Here is a 20,319-nt window from a genome sequence, read left to right on the forward strand (position 1 = left end):
ATGCAGTCACTGGCTTTAGAACTTATTAGCCCCTTCATAAAATGGTCATATGTTATAACTATATATATTGTCATAATTCTTTCATGTAGTTTCTTATTTGACTCCTTTTGGAAAAGGGTAAATTTAATCAGCAATATAATTATAATTATTATATTGGGGGGGGGATCCTATAAATCATAGCTGTTAAGTAAATTTCAGAATGCTTTGGTTAGTATTCCAGACATTGCAAGTCTAGGAGTTGATAACCTGATATATCTTTTGCAGTATTCCCTCTGTTCAGCCTCTAGCCAATAATTAAAAGATTGGGAACTACCAAAGGTAATAGTGGTAGAACATGAGTTGGAAACTTACTACAATCAAGGCTGGCTAGATTGCCATGGATATGGCAGCCAAAGTGTGCCACAGCATATTATTGTGAAGTTTTCTAGTCATTTAACTATATATATTTTCCTGTCCTTGGGGATTAACAGATGATAAACCTTACTAGCTTCACCCCTCCAATAAATTTTTAAATTATCAAAAAACTGTAAGAGTATGAAGAAGGGTATAATGAATCCTCATGGCCTCAACAGTTGCTACCTATGGCCATTCTTTTTTCTGTTATCCCTAGCTCCTTCTTCCTTACCACTTTGAAGCAAATCTCTGATCCTGTATCCATAAATCAAAATCTTAATTTTGATGTTGGTATTACAGTGAAATATCAGTGTAAATTTTCTCAGTTGTCTGGTTTATCTGCCAGGATGAGAAGATAATATCCTACCCAGTTAGATGGAGTCCTGCTATAATGTAACACTATGGCTGTTGGCTAACAAAGAATGATTCATTGGGCTTAATTTTTTTTGAGGAAAACAAATTTTCTCATGTAAAGGATCATTTGTGCTAGAGACTTCTCAACTTAAAGCTGCCTTAGGGCACCTGGGTGGCTCAGTCAGTAAAGGTCTGCCTTCAGCTTAGTGATCCCAGAGTCCTGGATTGAGCCCTGCATTGGGCTCCCTGCTCTTTGGGGGAGGCTGCTTCTCCCTCTTGTTCTGCTGCTTGCCCTGCTTGTGCTCTCTTGCTCTGGCAAATAAAATCTTTAAAAATATAAAAATAAAAATAAAACTGCCTTAATAAGGTTTATTTAGCCAGTTGCATGGATTAAAACACTTTTTAAACTTTTTTTTTTCTTTTTAAACTTTTGATCTATATAGGATTCCTATGAAGATGGTTGTGAGGATTATCCCACTCTACCAGAGTATGTTCAGGATTTTTTGAATCATCTTACAGAGCAGCCTGGCAGTTTTGAAACCGAAATTGAACAGTTTGCAGAGACCCTGAATGGCTGGGTTACAACAGATGATGCTTTGCAAGAACTTGTAGAACTCATCTATCAACAGGTAGGTTGGCTGATGGGACAAGTGATCATCCAGTAGCTCCCTTGAAGCCCAAGGGTGGTGGTGGCTCCTTCAGGGAGGCCAGATTCACATTCACTGGCCTCCATGCTCCTTAACTCTTTATGGTTCATGGGAGCTTTCACATCTGTTGTATGGAGAGCCAGGACTCGAGCCAGATTGGAGATTCAAAGCTCTTCACGGGTAGTTGGAAGGGGTGTTGGGCATTTATGAGGAAGGCTAGGTAAGTATCATACCTTTTTTCCATCTCCCTCTGTTTTTACAGGATCTAAAGTTAACAGAATATAGAAAAAGAGTGCAATTCTTTTCTCCTAGGTATCAAGTTATATAGCACTTTTGGAATATGAGAGAAAAAAATCCTGGGAGAATTCTCTTCCCTCATAAAGGAGTCGGGGGGGGAAAAAAAAAAAAAAAAAAAAAGACCACAAAACACTGTCTGGAGTCTTATTTATGCTTATGTTTATTTTAAATTTCCAAGGTTTTACATCTTAATTCTGTTAAGTCTAACGTCTGTCTAGATTGTTCACAAAAAGTTTAGGTTTGATCCTAGCTTATTGGTCTATGACACTTTAATGCTATTTTCGGGCGGGGGGGAGGGCGGAATAAACAACACTGGATTTTGAAGACAAGTTTAAGGGCACTGTTTGACCAAAAACAGTAGGAAATAACTAGAAATATAAAGTGTTCGTGAAGGTATTGCTGAAAGAGCAGCTCAAACTTAGATTATGTGGAAGGGTATTTATGATGGCAGTAATTTTCATCCTACCACGTGTTTCATTTGACTACTATGACAGCTTGTTCTGGGTAGTTATTGGACCCCTCAATGTTACCTGGCCAACTCTTGGGTTTCTGGACATGCTTGAGATTTTAGGAGGCGAGAATTGTTCCATTTGTCCTGATACCTACTTTTGGCCTCTAAATTGATTGCAAAGGAATAGGAGAAGAAAGTGGAGAAATTCTGCTTCTTCATGCTTTTCTGATTTCTGTTCAGTTTCAGCTCGTACAGGCTGTGCCTGGTTCTAGTTCCTCAGGGCTGTAATATGACAAACTACAATTTCTGTGATTATCTCAAAGCCAGTTCTTCATAGATGTATCCCTATTTGGCTTTCAGTATTCTGTGTCCATAATACAGATATGTGATTATCTCAAAGCCAGTTCTTCATATATGTATTCCTATTTGGCTTTCAGTATTCTGTGTCCATAATACAGATTCACCAATAGTTTTTAAATTTCATTGAGGGAATTTATTCATGGGAACAAACAAAAGATCTAATATTAAATTAAATATACACGTTCAACTTTGATTCCTTCCCAAATACTGCTACAATCATGGGATTTTAAGAAGCCAGAAGCCTATAGGGTCCAAGATGAGAAAAGAAGATAAAAGTACCATTTTTTGGAGATTAGAAAGCAGGTGGGCAGATCTTAAAATTGAATTCCAAGCCAGTGGGGAAAGCTGAAAATCACCCTGATTTACTTTGTCCTAGAGCCTTTCAGAGATTCTACAAGGATGGAATGAGACTAAAAAGATCACCTGAAAATCTCAAAAACAAACTAGACTCTGTACATCTTTTTGCACTGAGTAGCCAGTTTGTAACCCTTCTTGAGAGGTTACTGAAGGGAGGTACTTCACTAAAAAGAGAAATTGAGCTACAGATGAAGATTAGAAACTAGAAAACAGACTTTTATAGGAATGGCTAAATGATTAGATGTTGGTGGGAAGGAGATCCCAAGACAATAGCCAGGCTTCACTGGAATAGGGCCAGGTGAGCATAGTTGCTGGGTTGACGGTATTAAGAAAATTGGAGAACTTATAAGTTTAAGGGTCAATGAGATGTAAGTAAAGAAAGAGAAAATTAAGTCTGGAACAAAGTTTCCAGTGCAAACAAGGCGCAACCTATATATTACATGGCCCAGTTGTAAGTGGAAACACAAAACTAATCAAATCAGGTTATGGCCATATTGGTAGGCAGAAAGATTAGGAAATAGTGGAGAGGAATGGGGGTGTAACCAAGGTGAAAGCTGGATATTCCTTGTCTATGGTGGGAAACTAGTAAGAAATAATGTCTAAACTGAAATCACAGAGCATGGGAATACAGAGAATGGAAACTTTTCAGCTGAAAGAATTAAAAATGGTTGTCTATGGAAGTGAAGTTGAAGTGTAGTGGGGAAGTATGAAATTTTAATAACAAGCCTTATAGAACTTCCTGTCTTTAATCTTGTGTGATTTATTTTAAGAGTAAACTAAAGGAAAACGAGCAATGCCTATAACAGGGAAAAAGATGATTTTTGAATTTCAAGTCTTCTGTGGTAACAGATACACATCCATGAATGATCTCAGGAGAAACCAATCTGTTTTTCCAAGCAAGGAAATAATTAGAAATAAAAAGACTAATAATTACAAAGTACTTACTACATAATAGGTAATGCTAAACACTTGACATGTAATTAACTAGTTTAATCCTCCATGGTTGAAGGTATTACTCTTACCCTTTATTTTATACATAATCTTAACAGGGGTTAAGTGACATGTCTAAGGTTACCACAGCTAGTAAGTAGACGCAACATAGGGTCAGAGAGGCAACAGACCATTTGTAATATCTAGACTTTATGGTTAGCTACTACCTTTGTAACCTTGGTCGGGTCTCTTAACCTTTTAACGTGCTACCCAATATTAGGTAGTGAACTGTGTTCTCTGTTCTTTAAAAACTGCAATTAAAGTTCATGTAGTGTATATTCACAGTCTTAGATTTTGAAATAGCTTATCTTTATTTCTTCTTCACCCCAGGTGTGTTTGGAGTATTCTTTTAAGTATTAATCTCTTGTACCAGGTACTATTTATCACCTCTTTTAGGAATCCAACAGAGGGGAGGTTGAATGATGTCCAAGGTCTCAGTGCAGGCCTGAGAATCTTGTTCTGGACTCTTTGATGCCAAAGTCTGCGCCAACCTATCCCTGAAAAACACCACAGAACAATTATTTGGCAAATACTCCTATTTATAATTAGCACTAGCCAATTGGGTACATGCACGTCTTGTACAAAAATTGGTTAATATAAAGCGGTCCTGTCTGTTTGCTTTCTAGTGATCTCAGGTAAATGATGGGGAGAATTTGCCTTAAACATTTTCCTTTGTTCTTGGTATAAAGTTGGGAGGAGACTTAATTTCCTTATGCCTAACAACTAAGACTTATTCATTTGTGTAGCATGTTCAGTTCTAGAGGTGGAAAGGTTTTCTTTGGAATGTTGTTGTTAAGTATTTGTATTGATAACAATGTATTTGTGTCCTAAATTTTTTTTTTCTTTTTGAAAGGCCACATCTATCCCAAATTTCTCTTACATGGGAGCTCGCCTCTGTAATTACCTGTCCCATCATCTGACAATTAGCCCACAGAGTGGCAACTTTCGCCAGTTGCTGCTTCAGAGGTCAGTGTGAATATAAGAAATTAAAGGAAAACTACTTTTTGACATACTAGAATTTGATCCTTCCTCTTTTCTAAAGACTGTACGTTATAGAAGGTTGCAGGGGAAGGTGGGGTGGACCATTCTTATTTCTATTCTGGTATTGTACATTGTACATACTATTAAAAAGTTACAGTCCTACATAGCAGTCTTTTTCTTTCTTTCTTTTTTTTTTTTTTTTTTTTTTTTTAAGATTTATTTATTTATTCATTCAGAGAGAGCGAAGAGAGAGGCAGAGACACAGGCAGAGGGAGAAGCAGGCTCCATGCAGGGAGCCCCATGCGGGACTCGATCCTGGGTCTCCAGGATCACACCCCGGGCTGCAGGCGGCGCTAAACTGCTGCACCAACAGGGCTGCCCTCTTTTTTTCTATAATGATCTCTGCCTTTGGTTTTGTGCCTAGAAGTCCTTTCATTTCCCAAGAGCTTTTTTTTTTTTTTTTTTTTTTTTTTAAATTTATGATAGTCACAGAGAGAGAGAGGCAGAGACAGGCAGAGGGAGAAGCAGGCTCCGTGCACCGGGAGCCCGATGTGGGATTCGATCCTGGGTCTCCAGGATCGCGCCCTGGGCCAAAGGCAGGCGCCAAACCGCTGTGCCACCCAGGGATCCCCATTTCCCAAGATCTTAAAAATGATCACTTATATAGTTCATAGATCATTTGTTCATTTGTACTTTTGGTTTGAGTAGGTTCTAATTTATTGCCACATGTTGAACTAGTTTTTCCCATACCACTTTTTAGAATGATCTAATTCCATTCTATTTATCACTTAAAAAAGGTTTAGAGGTGTAAGTTCTTTTCATCTAGATAATCAGTGATATAGAGGGGTAGGGATTTACATTTGCACTTGTGTTAATATATCTTAATGTATAATAGTCATTGCACTTATAAAACAGGCGTTTCATCAAAACTACCTACCTACAAAGTTATAAAAGGAGAGTAGCCAATAAGGTGCTTGGATAACTAAACTGGCATTAATTAACTCAACCTTTTCATTATTAGCCAGAGTGTTTCATTTACAGATATCTCAACATTTTTGGTGAAAAATTAATGTTTAGACAGTAACAAATATCTTACTATATCTGACTCAAATGAAATGTTGATTTAGTATAGCTTGTTATAAACTATAGGCCACATAGTATAAATTGGATTTATGGTTGAGTCACAGATTGACCCAAGTTAAATTCTTGGTAAGCAGTGACTACTTTTTTCCATTAATTAATTAATTATATTTATTTATTTATTTTGCAAAGCCAAGCTAAACTGGTCCCTCCTACATGGAAGCCAGATAATCTCCATGACCCTCCACCCCCTTTTATCTTTCACAGAATTGTCAAAAATCAGCTTTACAAAACACATGACGTGATAGCTTAAGGTTTTTTTACCACCTTAATAAAGATAAAAAAATATATATTGACAAATTGATAAACATTTAAAGTACATCTAAAAAATCATTTTTATTTTAACTATTTATTTATTTGTTTGTTTATTTATTTATTTATGAGAAACACAGAGGAGAGAGAAGCAGAGACACAGGCAGAGGGAGAAGCAGGCTCCAAATAGGGAGCCCGACGTGGGACTCTATCCCGGGTCTCCAGGATCACGCCCTGGGCTGAAGGCAGACTAAACCCCTGAGCCACCCGGGTTGCCCTAAAAAAAATCATTTTTAATAACAGCTGATAATAAAATTCACTGACATGGGCAATGACAGGTTTATGGTGATTTTTTAGATACTTTGTGAAATGGCAGATGGGCCAAGCAAGTCAAGAAAATAAATCAGGGGAAACTAAGTTATTTGACCCCTTTGGTCTCTGGGATATTGAGACCAAACTAATTGCTTTGTTTCTATGTGAGTTTGAGTTGGAGACTTTTCCTTTCTCTGATTTGTAAAATGGAAATTACAAGGATAATGTACTTTAATAAGAATACATTTTATTTTCAGCTTAGTTGGAGACCATTTATATATTTTCTAAAAATGTGTTTGAAAGTTCATATATTCAGAGTGGAACATTTATAGTGATAATTTGAGTAAAACAGTGCTTCCTTGAAAAACCTGTAGGACAAAAGCAAGGCATTTCCTTTTTGGTGCCAGTATGCAATGAACCTCATGAAACTTCTGTTGCTTCAACAGGTTACAAACTTGATCTGATAAGAATAGTTGAAAATAAACTCATTAGTTTCTTAAAACTAGGAATCTTAGTATGAAAAGATGATGCATGTTCTGGTCTCTACAAAAGACAGGAACATCCTTTACTCTGGAGAGTCAGGGCACTAGTGCATCATACTTGTCTCTGTATTGCTTGCGGACAGCGAACCCGACAGCTGGTCTTGTTTGTTCAAAAAACAAATCACTGTCGGATTATAAAAGGTATATCTTCATTAGATGTCGAACTGAATATGAAGTTAAAGATCAAGCTGCAAAAGGGGACGAAGTGACTCGGAAACGATTCCACGCGTTTGTCCTCTTCCTGGGAGAACTTTACCTTAACCTGGAGGTGAGGAGAAATTCTCTTAAGCACTAACAGCCTGGGAACATAAACTGATTTTTTAATACGGAATTTGTATTTACATTATCCTTGGACAACAGTAAAGTGAAACAAAAGGTGGATGAAAGAGAAATAACACCTCAGTGGCTGCTCACTCTAATGCCTGCCTGCATTCTAATGGAACCATCTGTAATGTTTGTTTCTCCTGTTTGTACGGAGGCTGTTGGGAAGTAGTTACTGAGAATTTTTAAATCTGTATTTTTGGAAAGCTATGGTTTCCGTGCAAGTTTAAGCTCTTGAAATACAGTTAATCATACCTTTTAAATTCACACATTTTGTATGTTGACTTTCAGATGGTGGCTCAAAAGCAACTTACTCTGCAGAACACAAAGCTTTGAGCTAAAAGGTTGGGGGGAGGGACACTAGAATACTAGAGTTCTTTCCACCCCAATTCACCCAGGACTGTTCTTCTTGGTCCCATTTTATGTAGTAATCATCCACATAAAATACATTTGTTTGAAGTCTATAGCTAAACAGGTATGTAAATTGGTAATATACTTGGATATATGTTAGTAGGCAACTAAGTGCTAAATATTACTTTGTAATGGATTTGCCTGATTTTTTTTTTCTTTGACTAGTTAATCCCAGAGACAGATTATACCTCCTTTAACTTTGAAGATTTAATTGTAAGCACCACTGAAAATACCCACGAATCCACCATCAAATGTACATCTTGCTGTCAGTGCATCTGCAAGGTCTCTGTCCAGTCTAGTGCCTAATTTACTATCCCTCTTTACCCACAGATGGACTTAATTTTTTTTTTTGGCATTGAATTTTTCTTTGAAGTAGGCACCATGCCCAGCATGAAGCTTGAACTCACAATCCTGAGATGGAGTTACATGCTTTGCCAGCTGAGCCAGCCAGGTGCCTCTGGATGGACTTCATTTTTAAAAAAACATTTCTCCATTAATCTTTTCCAGTTTAACTTTTATATAAGCCAAAATAAAAGCATTCATCTAAAATATGCTGAAAATTAAGAATCACGTTAAAAATGCAGTTGAGTGTTTATTTGGACCTAATGATGCCATGTCTGTGGGGATTATAAAGATGAGGTTATGGGTCCTAAGCCTACAGCTCTTCTGGTTCTCCAGCCAGTCTAAGCTATAGTATTAGACCATTCTGATGCAAAACAGTATTTTTAAATGTATAAAAGGAGTAATAGTGCTGCACGTTCCCAAAAAGGTGATAACTTAATAGACCAGAGAATGCTTTATGAAGCAGTAATTTATAAAAGATGCTTAGATTATCCTGACTAGATGTTATTTGTAATAAATGGAAAATTTTACCTGTGGCTTAGTAATTGTAGTAGAGGTCTTATAAATGTGTAAAATAAGTCTAACTTATTTTATTTTACACTTGAAGATAACAAAGCATTTCTTTTTTTTTTTTTAATTACGATAGTCACACACACACACACACACACACACACACACAGAGAGAGAGAGAGAGAGAGAGAGCGAGAGGGGCAGAGACATAGGCAGAGGGAGAAGCAGGCTCCTTGCACTGGGAGCCCGACGTGGAATTCGATCCCGGGTCTCCAGGATCGCGCCCTGGGCCAAAGGCAGGCGCCAAACTGCTGCGCCACCCAGGGATCCCAAAACAAAGCATTTCTGATTTTTGTTTTAACTTAGAACACTTATTTTTGCCAACATGTTAGACCACTTATTTATCTGTTGCAATATTTTGCCATAGTTATTTTTCATTTTTTTTCCCCAAAAGATCAAGGGAACAAATGGACAGGTTACAAGAGCAGATATTCTTCAGGTTGGTCTTCGGGAGTTGCTGAATGCCCTCTTTTCTAATCCTATGGATGACAACTTAATTTGTGCGGTAAAATTACTGAAGGTAGGTTTTACTTAGGTTTTCCTTAAAATTAACTTTTCTACCCATTCATATATGATTTAGAGGAAGGAAAGTATATATAGTATGCAGTGAATTCAAGATTGTTTAAGTTAAATATTGACATTTTGCTTTGCTCTTGAATTTAAATGTTGGAAAAACAGTATGTATCTTATTTTTTTGAGAATGCAGGAGCAGGATGGAGGGTTGGGCGGGGGCAGAGGGAGAGGGAAAAATAGACTCCAAGATGAGCACAGAGCCCAATGTGGGCTCAGTCTCACAACCCTGAGATCATGACCTGAGCCAAAAATCCAAGATTCAGATGCTTAACCAACTGAGCTACGCATGCCTGTACTGGTTGGTTAGTTTTTTTCATGTGAGAATCCAAATTTAGAAGCAAAAAATGGAAATCTTTCACCTCCATCTCCTAAATTTCCTTTCTTTCCCATGTCAGTATGTGTGCCCTCATAAAATCTCATTCTTTGTGACTTTTTTTTATCTAATGAAGATCCTCGATTTTTGCATGACACAAAAGATTTACCTGTTTCTTCAGTAACTTTGTTTCTATATGTGCAGTTGTTTATGTAAGTTTAATTCCTACACATAGATTTGGTAGGTCAATGAGCATAGTATACTTTAATTTGAGAAGCAATGTCAAATTTTCCCTTCTAGATGCCAAACCAAAGTGTATTCCTACCAACAGTGAATGAGTACACCACTTTCCCCATATATTCTTATCAGTGATGGATATAATCAGTCCTGGTTTGTTTTGTCATGGATGATGAGTAAAAACGATAATCTCATTTTGCATTTTCCTGATCATTCGCCAATTTAAGCATTTCTTCATGTTTCTTAGTCTTTGTTTCTATGAATTACTGGTTTATGTCCTTAACGCTTTTTCCTGAGGTTTGTATCTCTTTCTAATTCAGAGCTTCTGTACTTAATGCATATTTCAAGAAGTGAATTTTTTTTAAGATTTTATTTATTCATGAGATACACAGAGAGGGAGAGAGAGGCAGAGACACAGGCAGAGGGAAAAGCAGGCTCCATGCAGGGAGCCCGATGTGGGACTCGATCCCAGGTCTCTAGGATCACACCCTGGGCCGAAGGCAGGCACTATACCGCTGAGCCACCTAGGGATCCCCAAGAAGTGAAATGTTGATTAAAATTTTATAGCCAAACTTAGTCACAAAGGGAATATACCTTATAGTCATTGACACACAAAACCTATGATTCAGGTTCTGCTTTAGTTCTCTCAGTCAAAAAGAACAGAGGGTGTAGAAATTTCCTGAGAAAATCTCATGAGAGGGTGGAGAATAATTGGGAATATTTAACTTACCGAATTCATTTTGTTCAAAGAATGTTGGAACTGCTACCAATACTTTTTAGAATTTTTGTACTTTATTGAATTCCTTATTTTACTGATACCTGCTTTTTTAGTTGACAGGGTCAGTTTTGGAAGATGCCTGGAAGGAGAAAGGAAAGAATGATATGGAAGAAATTATTCAGAGAATTGAAAATGTTGTCCTAGATGCAAATTGCAGCAGGTGGGTAGCTAAGCAGTGGATCTCACTTTCTTTTTCTCTGGGGGTTGTTTTTTAATGTGTTATATATGCTACCATCAGAAGAATTGAAATCTTCCAAATTGACAGAAATATTTTCTTTAAAGGTATATTACATATGGCTTCTGCACACCTGGCCTTTTTTGTTCAGTTGTGTTTATAAATTGAAAAAGTTAAGATTTTCCTGTGTTAAGATAGGGAGTCTATTGGAAAGTAAAATGATTCCAGCTTTAAATAGTTCCATAAATTCTTGGGTAAAATACTGTAATTCCAGTAGGAGGTCTAAAAATGCTGGATAGGTACTGCCTTTATGAACCATATAGTCACAGTTAGATGGAACAAATTTCAAGACTGCTTTAAAAAAAAATCAGTATAGGAAATGTCTAAAAAATCAAAGCACTTAGATGTATATGTTAAATTTATGAAACAAAGTTTTAGGAGTCTGGTATTCTAGAATCTGACAACACTTTGGTAGATAAACTTAACTCCTTTTCAATTTCTGTCTGCAGAGATGTGAAACAGATGCTCTTGAAGCTTGTAGAACTCCGGTCAAGTAACTGGGGTAGAGTCCATGCAACTTCAACATACAGAGAAGCAACACCAGAAAATGATCCTAACTATTTTATGGTATGCCAGCGTTTACATTTTAAGTTTTGTTTATTGCTTGGATCCAGTTTTGGAAATTTCTAGATGAGGTACATAAAGATATTCTCAAAAAAAGCATTCTCAGAGTTTAATGCTAATAACTGTTTCAACTGGCTTAGGGTTACATGGTAGCCAGCAGGCCAGGTAAATAGAAGAAATATGGAATCCTCTAAGGAAAGGGTGGACTAGAGAAAGATCCATCTGGTGGCGGGGGAAATTGATAAGGCTTGGACTCAGTTGAGTGTAGGGATTATGGGAAGAAGTTCTTGCAGAGAATTTATTTTTTTATTTTTTTAAATATTTTATTTACTCATGAGAGACACAGACACACAGAGAGATTGGCAAAGACACAGGCAGAGGGAGAAGCAGGCTCCATGCAGGGAGCCCGACATGGGACTCGATCCCGGGTCTCCAGGATCAGGCCCTGGGCTGAAGGCGACGCTAAACCTCTGCGCCACCCAGGCTGCCCTTGCAGAGAATTTATAACCAGAGGCCTATATCTCAAACTTTTACTTTGCATGTTGTAGTAAATTAAGAAAAGTGATCACCAGGCCAATGATGCCTTAATGCTCCTGACATGACCAAACACAGCACAATAGTGGAGAAATGCTCCTATAACCCCAGCCATGGAAATTCTTTTAAAAAATGATGGGGAGAGGAGAACACAAGTGAAAATCAGCTGACACAATGCTAAATCACAGTGCACAACAAAACAATTCATCACGAGTGTGACCGAGAATAGACAGCAGGGTTATAGCCATGGGAACTTGAGAGAATAGAATAGAAATCTGAAAACCATAGACTTTCCCAGTGAAATGAAAATAGCTATTAGAAGGCTAGTTTTTTGCTTGTTCTTGCATAATCAGATGCAGATGAGTGACCTTCATTAATTAATGTGCTTTTAAAACAATTCTGAAATGATTACATATTTGTATCACTTTGATTCATCCTAGAATGAACCAACATTTTATACCTCTGATGGTGTTCCTTTCACCGCGGCTGATCCAGGTAGGTTGGTTTCACGGTGCTTTACCCTGTTTCTTGGTCAGCTAGTAAATTCTAGAGAACCATATGCTCGCCAGTATGAGGTTGTAGCTTTTTGAGGTGGGCACGTTGTTCTAAGGTACAGGCTAAATGTTTATTTCATATAGAATATTCTTCACAGGGACCACCACTTTGAACCACTTCAAATGGAAAGTCCGACTCCATGTATATTATCTTGTCACCCTGACAGTGCGTTGGAAGAATCCCGCAATTAAATGCAATCATTTTTATGTTTACTCTAGTATTCCACTTTTATACTGTAAGCTTAAAATAGAAGGGAAAGATGGTTCTAGCTCACTGCATAGTGTACAACATTTGTTCCTGTAGATCCTTGCAGATACTGAGAATTAATGGGTTTCATTAAATGTCAGTAGGTCAGAGTTAATTAAAATCTAAATCTCCACACACTTCCCCTTCCAGAAAAGGGCCATTTGTAGAAAGATTGCTTTAATTGTGATAAATGAGACTGCGGGATGAACAAGAGGAAATTTTCCCATTTGATAACGATTAAAACCAGCTTATTGTTGGGATCTTCCCACTTTTTTCCTCTGGATCGCAGGTACTGACTATCCTGTGAGGTGGAAAGGACTGCTTATCTTACAACCTAAAATTATGAAACACTCAAAAAATATAAAAACCACATGGGGTACTTGGGTGGCTTAGTCTTCCTTTTGGCTCAGCTCATGATCTCTTGTGGGATTGAGCCCTGGCTCCCTTGGAGGGAGATCTTCAAAAATCTTAAAAATATATATATATACCACAGAAAATGGATCTTTTGATTCACTGTCAAGGTTAAACCAATGTCATTTTGCTATATTAATATACACTTCAGGTGTTCTTAAATAGGACTCTACAGATAACTAATAAACTACTCTGTCCTGGGACTCATTGCTCAGCCCCAATGCCAGTCCTTCCATTACTTCCCTTCCAGAGGTAATGGTAATTCATCCGGAAGTTGGGGTCAGTGTGATGTCTTTTTACTTTCTATATGTCTGTATACAGTGTATCATACATAGTATTAACCTAAATGGTACCTTACTGTGCACATCTCTTGCAACTTATTTTTTATTCAGTGTTTTTGCTATTTATCTACATTGATGTGAGTATATATAGCTTTGGTTCATTTTATTTTATTAAGATTTATTTACTCATGAGAGACATAGAAAGAGAGGCAGAGACATACAGGCAGAGGGAGGAGAAGCAGGCTCCATGCAAGGAGCCTGATGCGGGACTCGATCCCAGATTTCTGGGATCAGGCCTGAGCCACCCAGGCATCCCGCTTTGGTTCATTTTAAATTCCAAGTAACCCTGTACTCAGAGTAAACCGCAGGTTCTAGGTCCCAGGTCCCGATTTCAGGGTAGTTGGGTGGTTCACACTCGGTACTGTAGACAGTGCTATACAGTCCCTAAGTCGTCCTTGTGCACATGCAGGAGTTTCTTCAGGGTGAAGAAATACAGTTGCTACATGATGTGTTATGTGCATCTTCTATTTCACGAGGTGTTGCCTACCTGCTTTCCTGCTTTTTATATATAGATATAATCTGCCCCCAGCAGAATGTGAGGGTTCCTGTTATTCATCCTTGGCAACACTTACTACCAGACTTAATTGTTGTCAGTTAGCTTGTACAAAATTGCAAACTTTCATTTCCTTGCTAGTCACAATGAATTTCTTCTCCTGTTTCCATTGACATTTGTTTTCTTCCTTTGAAGAATTGCCTGTTTGTGTTCTCTGCCCATACTTCTCTTGGATCATTTGTCTCTTAATGGATTTGTAATTCCTTACATAACCTGAAAAGTGACTCTGTGCTTCTCCCAGTATATGCTCTCTTTCCATTCTGTTTGTCTTGTCCTATAGAAGCTTTGAGTTTTCATGTAAATCTGTTTTGTTCCTGGAGCTCTCTGTGGCTAAGAAAGTTTTCTTATTACTGTCAAATTCCATTTACTTCTAAAGGTCTTCTTTGCTTTTTATATTTAGGTCTTTATCCATCTGGCTAATTTTTATGAAGGATGTAGTAGGAATTAAGTGTTTCTTCCATGTCCTCTTTTCTCAGCAACAGGTGTTGTTATCCATCCTCTCTCCTAAGTAAAATGTCCCTCTGATGTGTATGGTGTCCCTCCTCTATAAACTTGTATCTTATCCTTGTGTCTGTGCATGTGGATCTTTTGTCTGTCTGAATACCAACTCTGAGGTCTTAATTACTGCTTTACTTTAAATCTTGCCATGTCTGGTAAGACAGATTTTCTTATTTTTCAAAGTTACCCTATATCATTTTGGTTCTTTGTTCTTCATCTGTGTCTTATTTGTTTGACCTATTGGTCTTTCTAGTGATACTTTTGTTTATAGAAATTTAATTTTTAAATTTCGTTCCTGCGTTTTGTTCAAAGTATCTTGATCTTTAAAATTTTAAGTCCTTTTTTTTCCCCTCATTCTAAACATGCTTATTTTTGTTTCACATTTTTGTCCTATCCTTTAATTCTAACCCTGCTTTTACTTTTGATTATCACATAAAATTTACTTTTACTGCAATCTGATATTTAATGGTCTTAAAATGTTTTTTGGGGGGAAAGATTTCAAACTTACAGAAAAGTTACAAAAGTAAAAATTGTACAAAGAACACTCATTATTCAGATGTACCTGTTAACGTTTATTCTATTTGATCACTTGTTCTGTCCATACTTTTTTCTAAACCATTTGAAATTATATTATGGCCCTTTATGACTGTTCTCCTGTTTTAACTGTTTTTGTTTTTTTCATGAAGAGTCCTTATGGCTTGGTTTGTAGTAACAACATCTATACCTCCAAGGAGTCACAGGGGTAAAGCTGATTTTGGAACAAGTTTTTATATGTGGGGAGTAGAAATCTGAGGAGCAGGCCCATTGTTACAAATTCTCTGAGGATCCAGTTTCTTCAGAGTACTTCTGTTTCCACTCCAAATCCAGAAGAGACCAACAAGCTTCTTTGCTGTCTCTCTTTGCCACCAGAGTATTTTCCTTTTTTTTTTTTTTTTTTCCTGGTCCATCTTTTGCTTGAGATATCCACCCTTTGAAGGTCCTGGGTTTGTAGGGAGAAATGGGCTTGGGCCTGAATTCCATCTCCATTTCACATGGGGTCAAGACCTTGCTTTCTGATCTGTGGGTTTTTAAATCCAAGTCCCTTGGTTACTAAGTCATGTGGTCTGCCAGCCTCCTGGCTATAGTAGGTACATATGGTTTTTAGTGCCCTTATTAGTCATGAGGTAACTTGGCTTTCTTCTTTGTGAACTCATCTATGCATTTAAAAGAATGTTTCTTTTGTCTGTTACCTCATGTATTTGTTGCAGGAAGGTTCTATGGTTAATACTGTCTCCAAATTGCCAAAATTGGATGTCAGAATATCACCAACCCCTTAACCTGGAATTAGTTTAATAGAGACTGGCAATCCTGGGGAAAATATGGTTTAATGTAATTACATTATCTTACTGAAATCTGAGGTAGCTGTTGTTCACAAGAATCCTATTTTAAGGTAACTACTTTTAATGCACATGATCTATTTTATTAATCAGAGATAAGTACTCTGTACAGACATGCTAATCTTAAAAGATACTCAGTAACTCTGCCTAAGACAGCTGGCAGATGGATAGCTATAATATTACCTGTATTGCCTTGGAAGAACCCAACCAAGGGAAAGTTCGTATAGCTGAAACATTTATCAGGTAGCTACTTTCCAGCTGTCTCTGAGGAAAGAGAAAATCCCCTGTGTTCAGAACCTTTGCTGGGTTAGCTAATATAATTGAGAAGCATGGGCCAGTGGCTCTTAGCTGCTAGCTCACTTTACTTCCTCAGGAAAGAGTAAGGGGAGCTAGAGGCCAGACTATTTGATTAAAATCCTTCCTTGTGGAAGGAAGAACAGGAATATGGAAGAACATGTTCTTTGCCAACAAGTTATATAACCAATATTTTGTCTTACGGAAAGAAGCAGCAGAGAGAATAAGCAGCATATACATTGGCTGTGACATGTACTCTGGCATATTAACAGTGGCTTTATTTACAACATATAATCAGAAGAATATTACAGTGAAGATTTATGAGCATGCAGGTGGCAAAAGCAAGCCCGTTGGAATATAAGTTTTGTAAATGTTATTAAATATGCAACTGGAAGCTTAGTGCTATTTAAACAATGCTTCTACTTAAATGAAAACTAATATCACAGAATTTTTATGACTTTTTTAATGTCCATTTTATGACTTTTGTCGGCATTTAATTATTAAAACTTTTTTATAGATTACCAAGAGAAATATCAAGAGTTACTTGAAAGAGAAGACTTTTTTCCAGATTATGAAGAAAATGGGACAGATTTATCAGGGGCTGGTGATCCGTAAGTTCTTTTTAGCTATTAACTTTGTGATATTTCTGTGGCCATAGTTTGTAGATGGAGTTTATATTAGAAAAGGGTAGATGAAGAATGCATATTTTTGAGGGTGTTACAACGTTATATATGTAATACTTCCCAAATATTTTCAGGAAATTATATTAGAAAACACAAACTATGATTCTGAAAATGTACATGTTTGAAGGGGAAAAACTAAAGTAGTAGTATACTCAAGCATAGTTTTGTAAAATAGATTCAATTCAACTCTAATATTGGAAGATCTAAAGCAAATTCTATGCCTGTTTTTTCATCTGGAAAATTAGAAATAGTAGACCCTTCCTTAAGTTCTTTTTAAGAACTAAAGGAGAAAAAAAAGAACTAAATGAGAATACATCTATACTTAGAACCATCTCCTGGCACAGAGTAAAAGACTCAGATCTTAGCTATTGAAAGGATGAATTAAGATTAAAGAAAACGTAACTTAATAATAACTCGGTAACTCGGTAAGTGTTTGGAATGATGGGAATGTGTAAGCTATAGTCCTCTTCACATAGCTCAATCCCTACCTGCCATTCTTTGTAATAAAATCTTTGTTACTCCCTTATCATATTACTTTGGCTTACAGAAGAACCAAGAACCCATGAGGTTTAGTTCCAGCTCTTAGTAGTTTATATGAATTTGGGCCAGTTATTCAGGTTCTCCTCTTCTTTAGTGGAGGAGGGAATAAATTAAATCTGACTTAATTTTTATGTCTCATCTCCTGTATGTTGTAAGTTAAAAAAGTGAACCACTTTTATTATATCCTCCATCTAGTGATATTTATAAGTCTGTTTGAGATCCTCTGATGTTACGATATTTTTACATACTAGTTTAATTTAAAAAAAAAATACAGGGATGTAAGAACTCAAACACAATTAAGAAAAAGGTTCAACCCTGGTGGGTATACCACTGGAAGTTCAGACTGTTTTTGACCTTGAATTTCAGGTTGTCCTCTAAAGTTTTGCTTGGTAAGTATTACATGCTCTTGCCCTGATAGACTTGTGGCCATTTCAACATATGGCCTTGTACGCGAAATGGAGAGAGAACAACAAAAAGACCATCAGCAGTTGATAGGATTGGCAAGATTTGTTTAGTCACACATGTAGGTGGAAAGGATTGTTGTGGGGTAAAGAGACATACACAGCATGTTGTTGTAGAGGAAAAGTGTAGAAAAGGGAAAAGATTTGGAATCAGATTCTGGCTATGCCACATACTTAACCCAAATCTTACAGTATTTAGCATCCTCCCAGAATCTTTTATCTCTAAAATGGAGATGATAGGAGTACCTGGCTGGCACAGTAAGTAAAGCATGTGACTTTTGATCTCAGAGTTGTGAGTTGAGCCCCATTTTGGGCATAGAGATTACTTGAAAAGAATGGACATGATAGTAGTACCCCTACTTTTTAAGTACCCCTTAAAAAGTACCCCTTTTTAAGATGGCTATGAGTAGTCAGAAGATGTTAAATCCTTAATGAATGCTTTAAATTTTTACACCCATATTTAACTGTGGAAGGCTTTGTTTTTCATCATTTTACACTACCCAATAGTTGAAAAATTCTGAGATAGATGATTTTCAAGGTAGCTGCCTGTTACGAAAGTTATTCCAAATAAATGGGAATGTGACTAAATGGTCATTTCAGGAATGCCATTTCTGATCTTAAGTAAACATAAAATATTGCATCAGTAGAGGTAAATGCCATATCTGAAATTATGTTCTAGTTATAGAGTGATTAAGGTAAATTGATGAAAATAATACCTTGAGCTCCCAAATTTATGTCAGGAATTTGAATTAACTTTTAGGGTAGGTTAAGAATTTTAACATATTTCGGGGCACCTGACTGCTCAGTCCAGAAGAGCTTGTGACTCTTGATCTTGGGGTTGTGGGTGAGCCTCACGTAACTTAAATGAACTTAAGAGATAACTTAAATAAAACTTAAAATTTAACATGCCTAAAAGTATAACAGAAGCTTAACTTCGAACTTCAGACTTGGAATCCAGTGTAAAATGTGACTCCTCAGATTGGTTGGTTGTCTGAGTACTGACATGTATGTAATTCCGAAAAGTGCTTGTATTCTGTAACACCCTAAGAAAGTTATATCACCATATTTTTGTGTGTGTGGCTTAGCATCTTAGATATTTCTGAATTGAAAAACATTAAAATTGTGACTGTTCATTTCTTTCATAGATACTTGGATGATATTGATGATGAGATGGACCCAGAGATAGAAGAAGCTTATGAAAAGTTTTGTTTGGAATCAGAGCGTAAGCGAAAACAGTAAAGCTAAATTTCAACGTATCAGTTTTATAAAGCAGTTTAGGTTATGGTGATTTAGCAGAACACAGGAAAACAGGAAAATGTCACACTTATACCAAATTAAGGATGTTGAGTTATGTTACTAATGTATGCAACTTTAATTTTGTTTAACACTATCTGCCAAAATAAACTTTATTCCCTATAACTTAAAATGTGTATATATATATAATAGTTTATTATGTACAGTTAATTCCACTGTTTTGGCTGCAATAAAATCGATTTTGAAATAAATGAAATGTTGAAAGTAAATTTTGCTAGTTGGTTAGAAGCTTAACCTTTAAATTCTACTTTTCTTGAAGGAAAAAGTCTTAGCCTGGAAATACATCTTATTGCAAAATGTAGCATCCTTTTTTAGATGAGTATATAGCTTTCATTTAGTTTTACATTGTCTTAATAAATTGGGTTTCACATATGGATCACAATCATGAAAATCTTTAGCACTAAAGTCTTAGAATATATTAACTGATTTACATATCCAGATGCTATTTGATAACCAAGGGCTTTTAAAATGTCATTTAAAAAAAAAAAAAAAACCTAAAACTCCCAACTAAACCAGATTTTTCACTTAGGATTTATTGCAATTCTAGTATTGTTCTTCCCTCCTCCCCTCAACTTCATTACCCTAAAGCCTAGAACATTATTTTGCTTTATTTATATGGCTTTCATTTTTATTTTGTAGCATGAGTTACATTGACTTTTTTACTAGAGAATTTTACTAGATCTTTGTCACTCAAGTTTTCACCTGCTTTATAATTGATACATCCCGAGGATCACTTTTCTAATATTTTACTATAATGTAGTACCACCTCAGCCCTATTTAAAAATATTTGTACCTAATGTCAAAAGCCTTTTTCCAACTAACTAAAAGTAAAACTTATGTACAAAAGGATTGCTTGTAAATATGCATGTAAATAGTTCTGTTAATAACCCACTGTTTTACATTTGGTACATCTGTGTCTGCTAATACAGTTAGCTTTCTCACTTTTCTGCTTGTTTGTTCAGTCTGGATTAAAATTAGACTTTGAAAATAAAATTTAAATAGTTTTGATTCCTTTAAGTTTTTGGAGTGGTATCCTGATATTTTCAAGAATTTCTGTGGAACTTATATGCGATGTCATAAAGTGTTTGAAATC

At 36.5% G+C, this 20,319-nt stretch overlaps 1 protein-coding gene across 7 annotated transcripts in view; it reads left to right on the top strand.

Moving 5' to 3' along the window:
• Positions 1-20,214, top strand: part of PAIP1 (poly(A) binding protein interacting protein 1) — a 29,790-nt gene extending 9,576 nt beyond the window's left edge. For 4 of the 7 annotated variants that reach the window (XM_038535157.1, XM_038535156.1, XM_038535154.1 and 1 more), the window contains exons 3-12: positions 1,191-1,376; positions 4,703-4,815; positions 7,233-7,344; positions 7,974-8,090; positions 9,115-9,240; positions 10,675-10,781; positions 11,306-11,423; positions 12,395-12,449; positions 16,746-16,839; positions 19,058-20,214. In XM_038535157.1, coding sequence (XP_038391085.1) covers positions 1,191-1,376; positions 4,703-4,815; positions 7,233-7,344; positions 7,974-8,090; positions 9,115-9,240; positions 10,675-10,781; positions 11,306-11,423; positions 12,395-12,449; positions 16,746-16,839; positions 19,058-19,151 — 1,122 coding nt within the window. In that variant the 3' untranslated portion in view covers positions 19,152-20,214. Of the gene's footprint in view, positions 1-1,190; positions 1,377-4,702; positions 4,816-7,232; positions 7,345-7,973; positions 8,091-9,114; positions 9,241-10,674; positions 10,782-11,305; positions 11,424-12,394; positions 12,450-15,805; positions 15,988-16,745; positions 16,840-19,057 lie in introns of all 7 variants that reach the window. The other 3 variants (XM_038535158.1, XM_038535153.1, XR_005358499.1) reach the window with 2 other exon arrangements.
• Positions 20,215-20,319: the final 105 nt, after the last annotated feature.

The sequence above is a fragment of the Canis lupus genome, chromosome 4 (genome assembly GCF_011100685.1).
Source record: "Canis lupus familiaris isolate Mischka breed German Shepherd chromosome 4, alternate assembly UU_Cfam_GSD_1.0, whole genome shotgun sequence".
Lineage (NCBI taxonomy): Eukaryota > Metazoa > Chordata > Mammalia > Carnivora > Canidae > Canis > Canis lupus.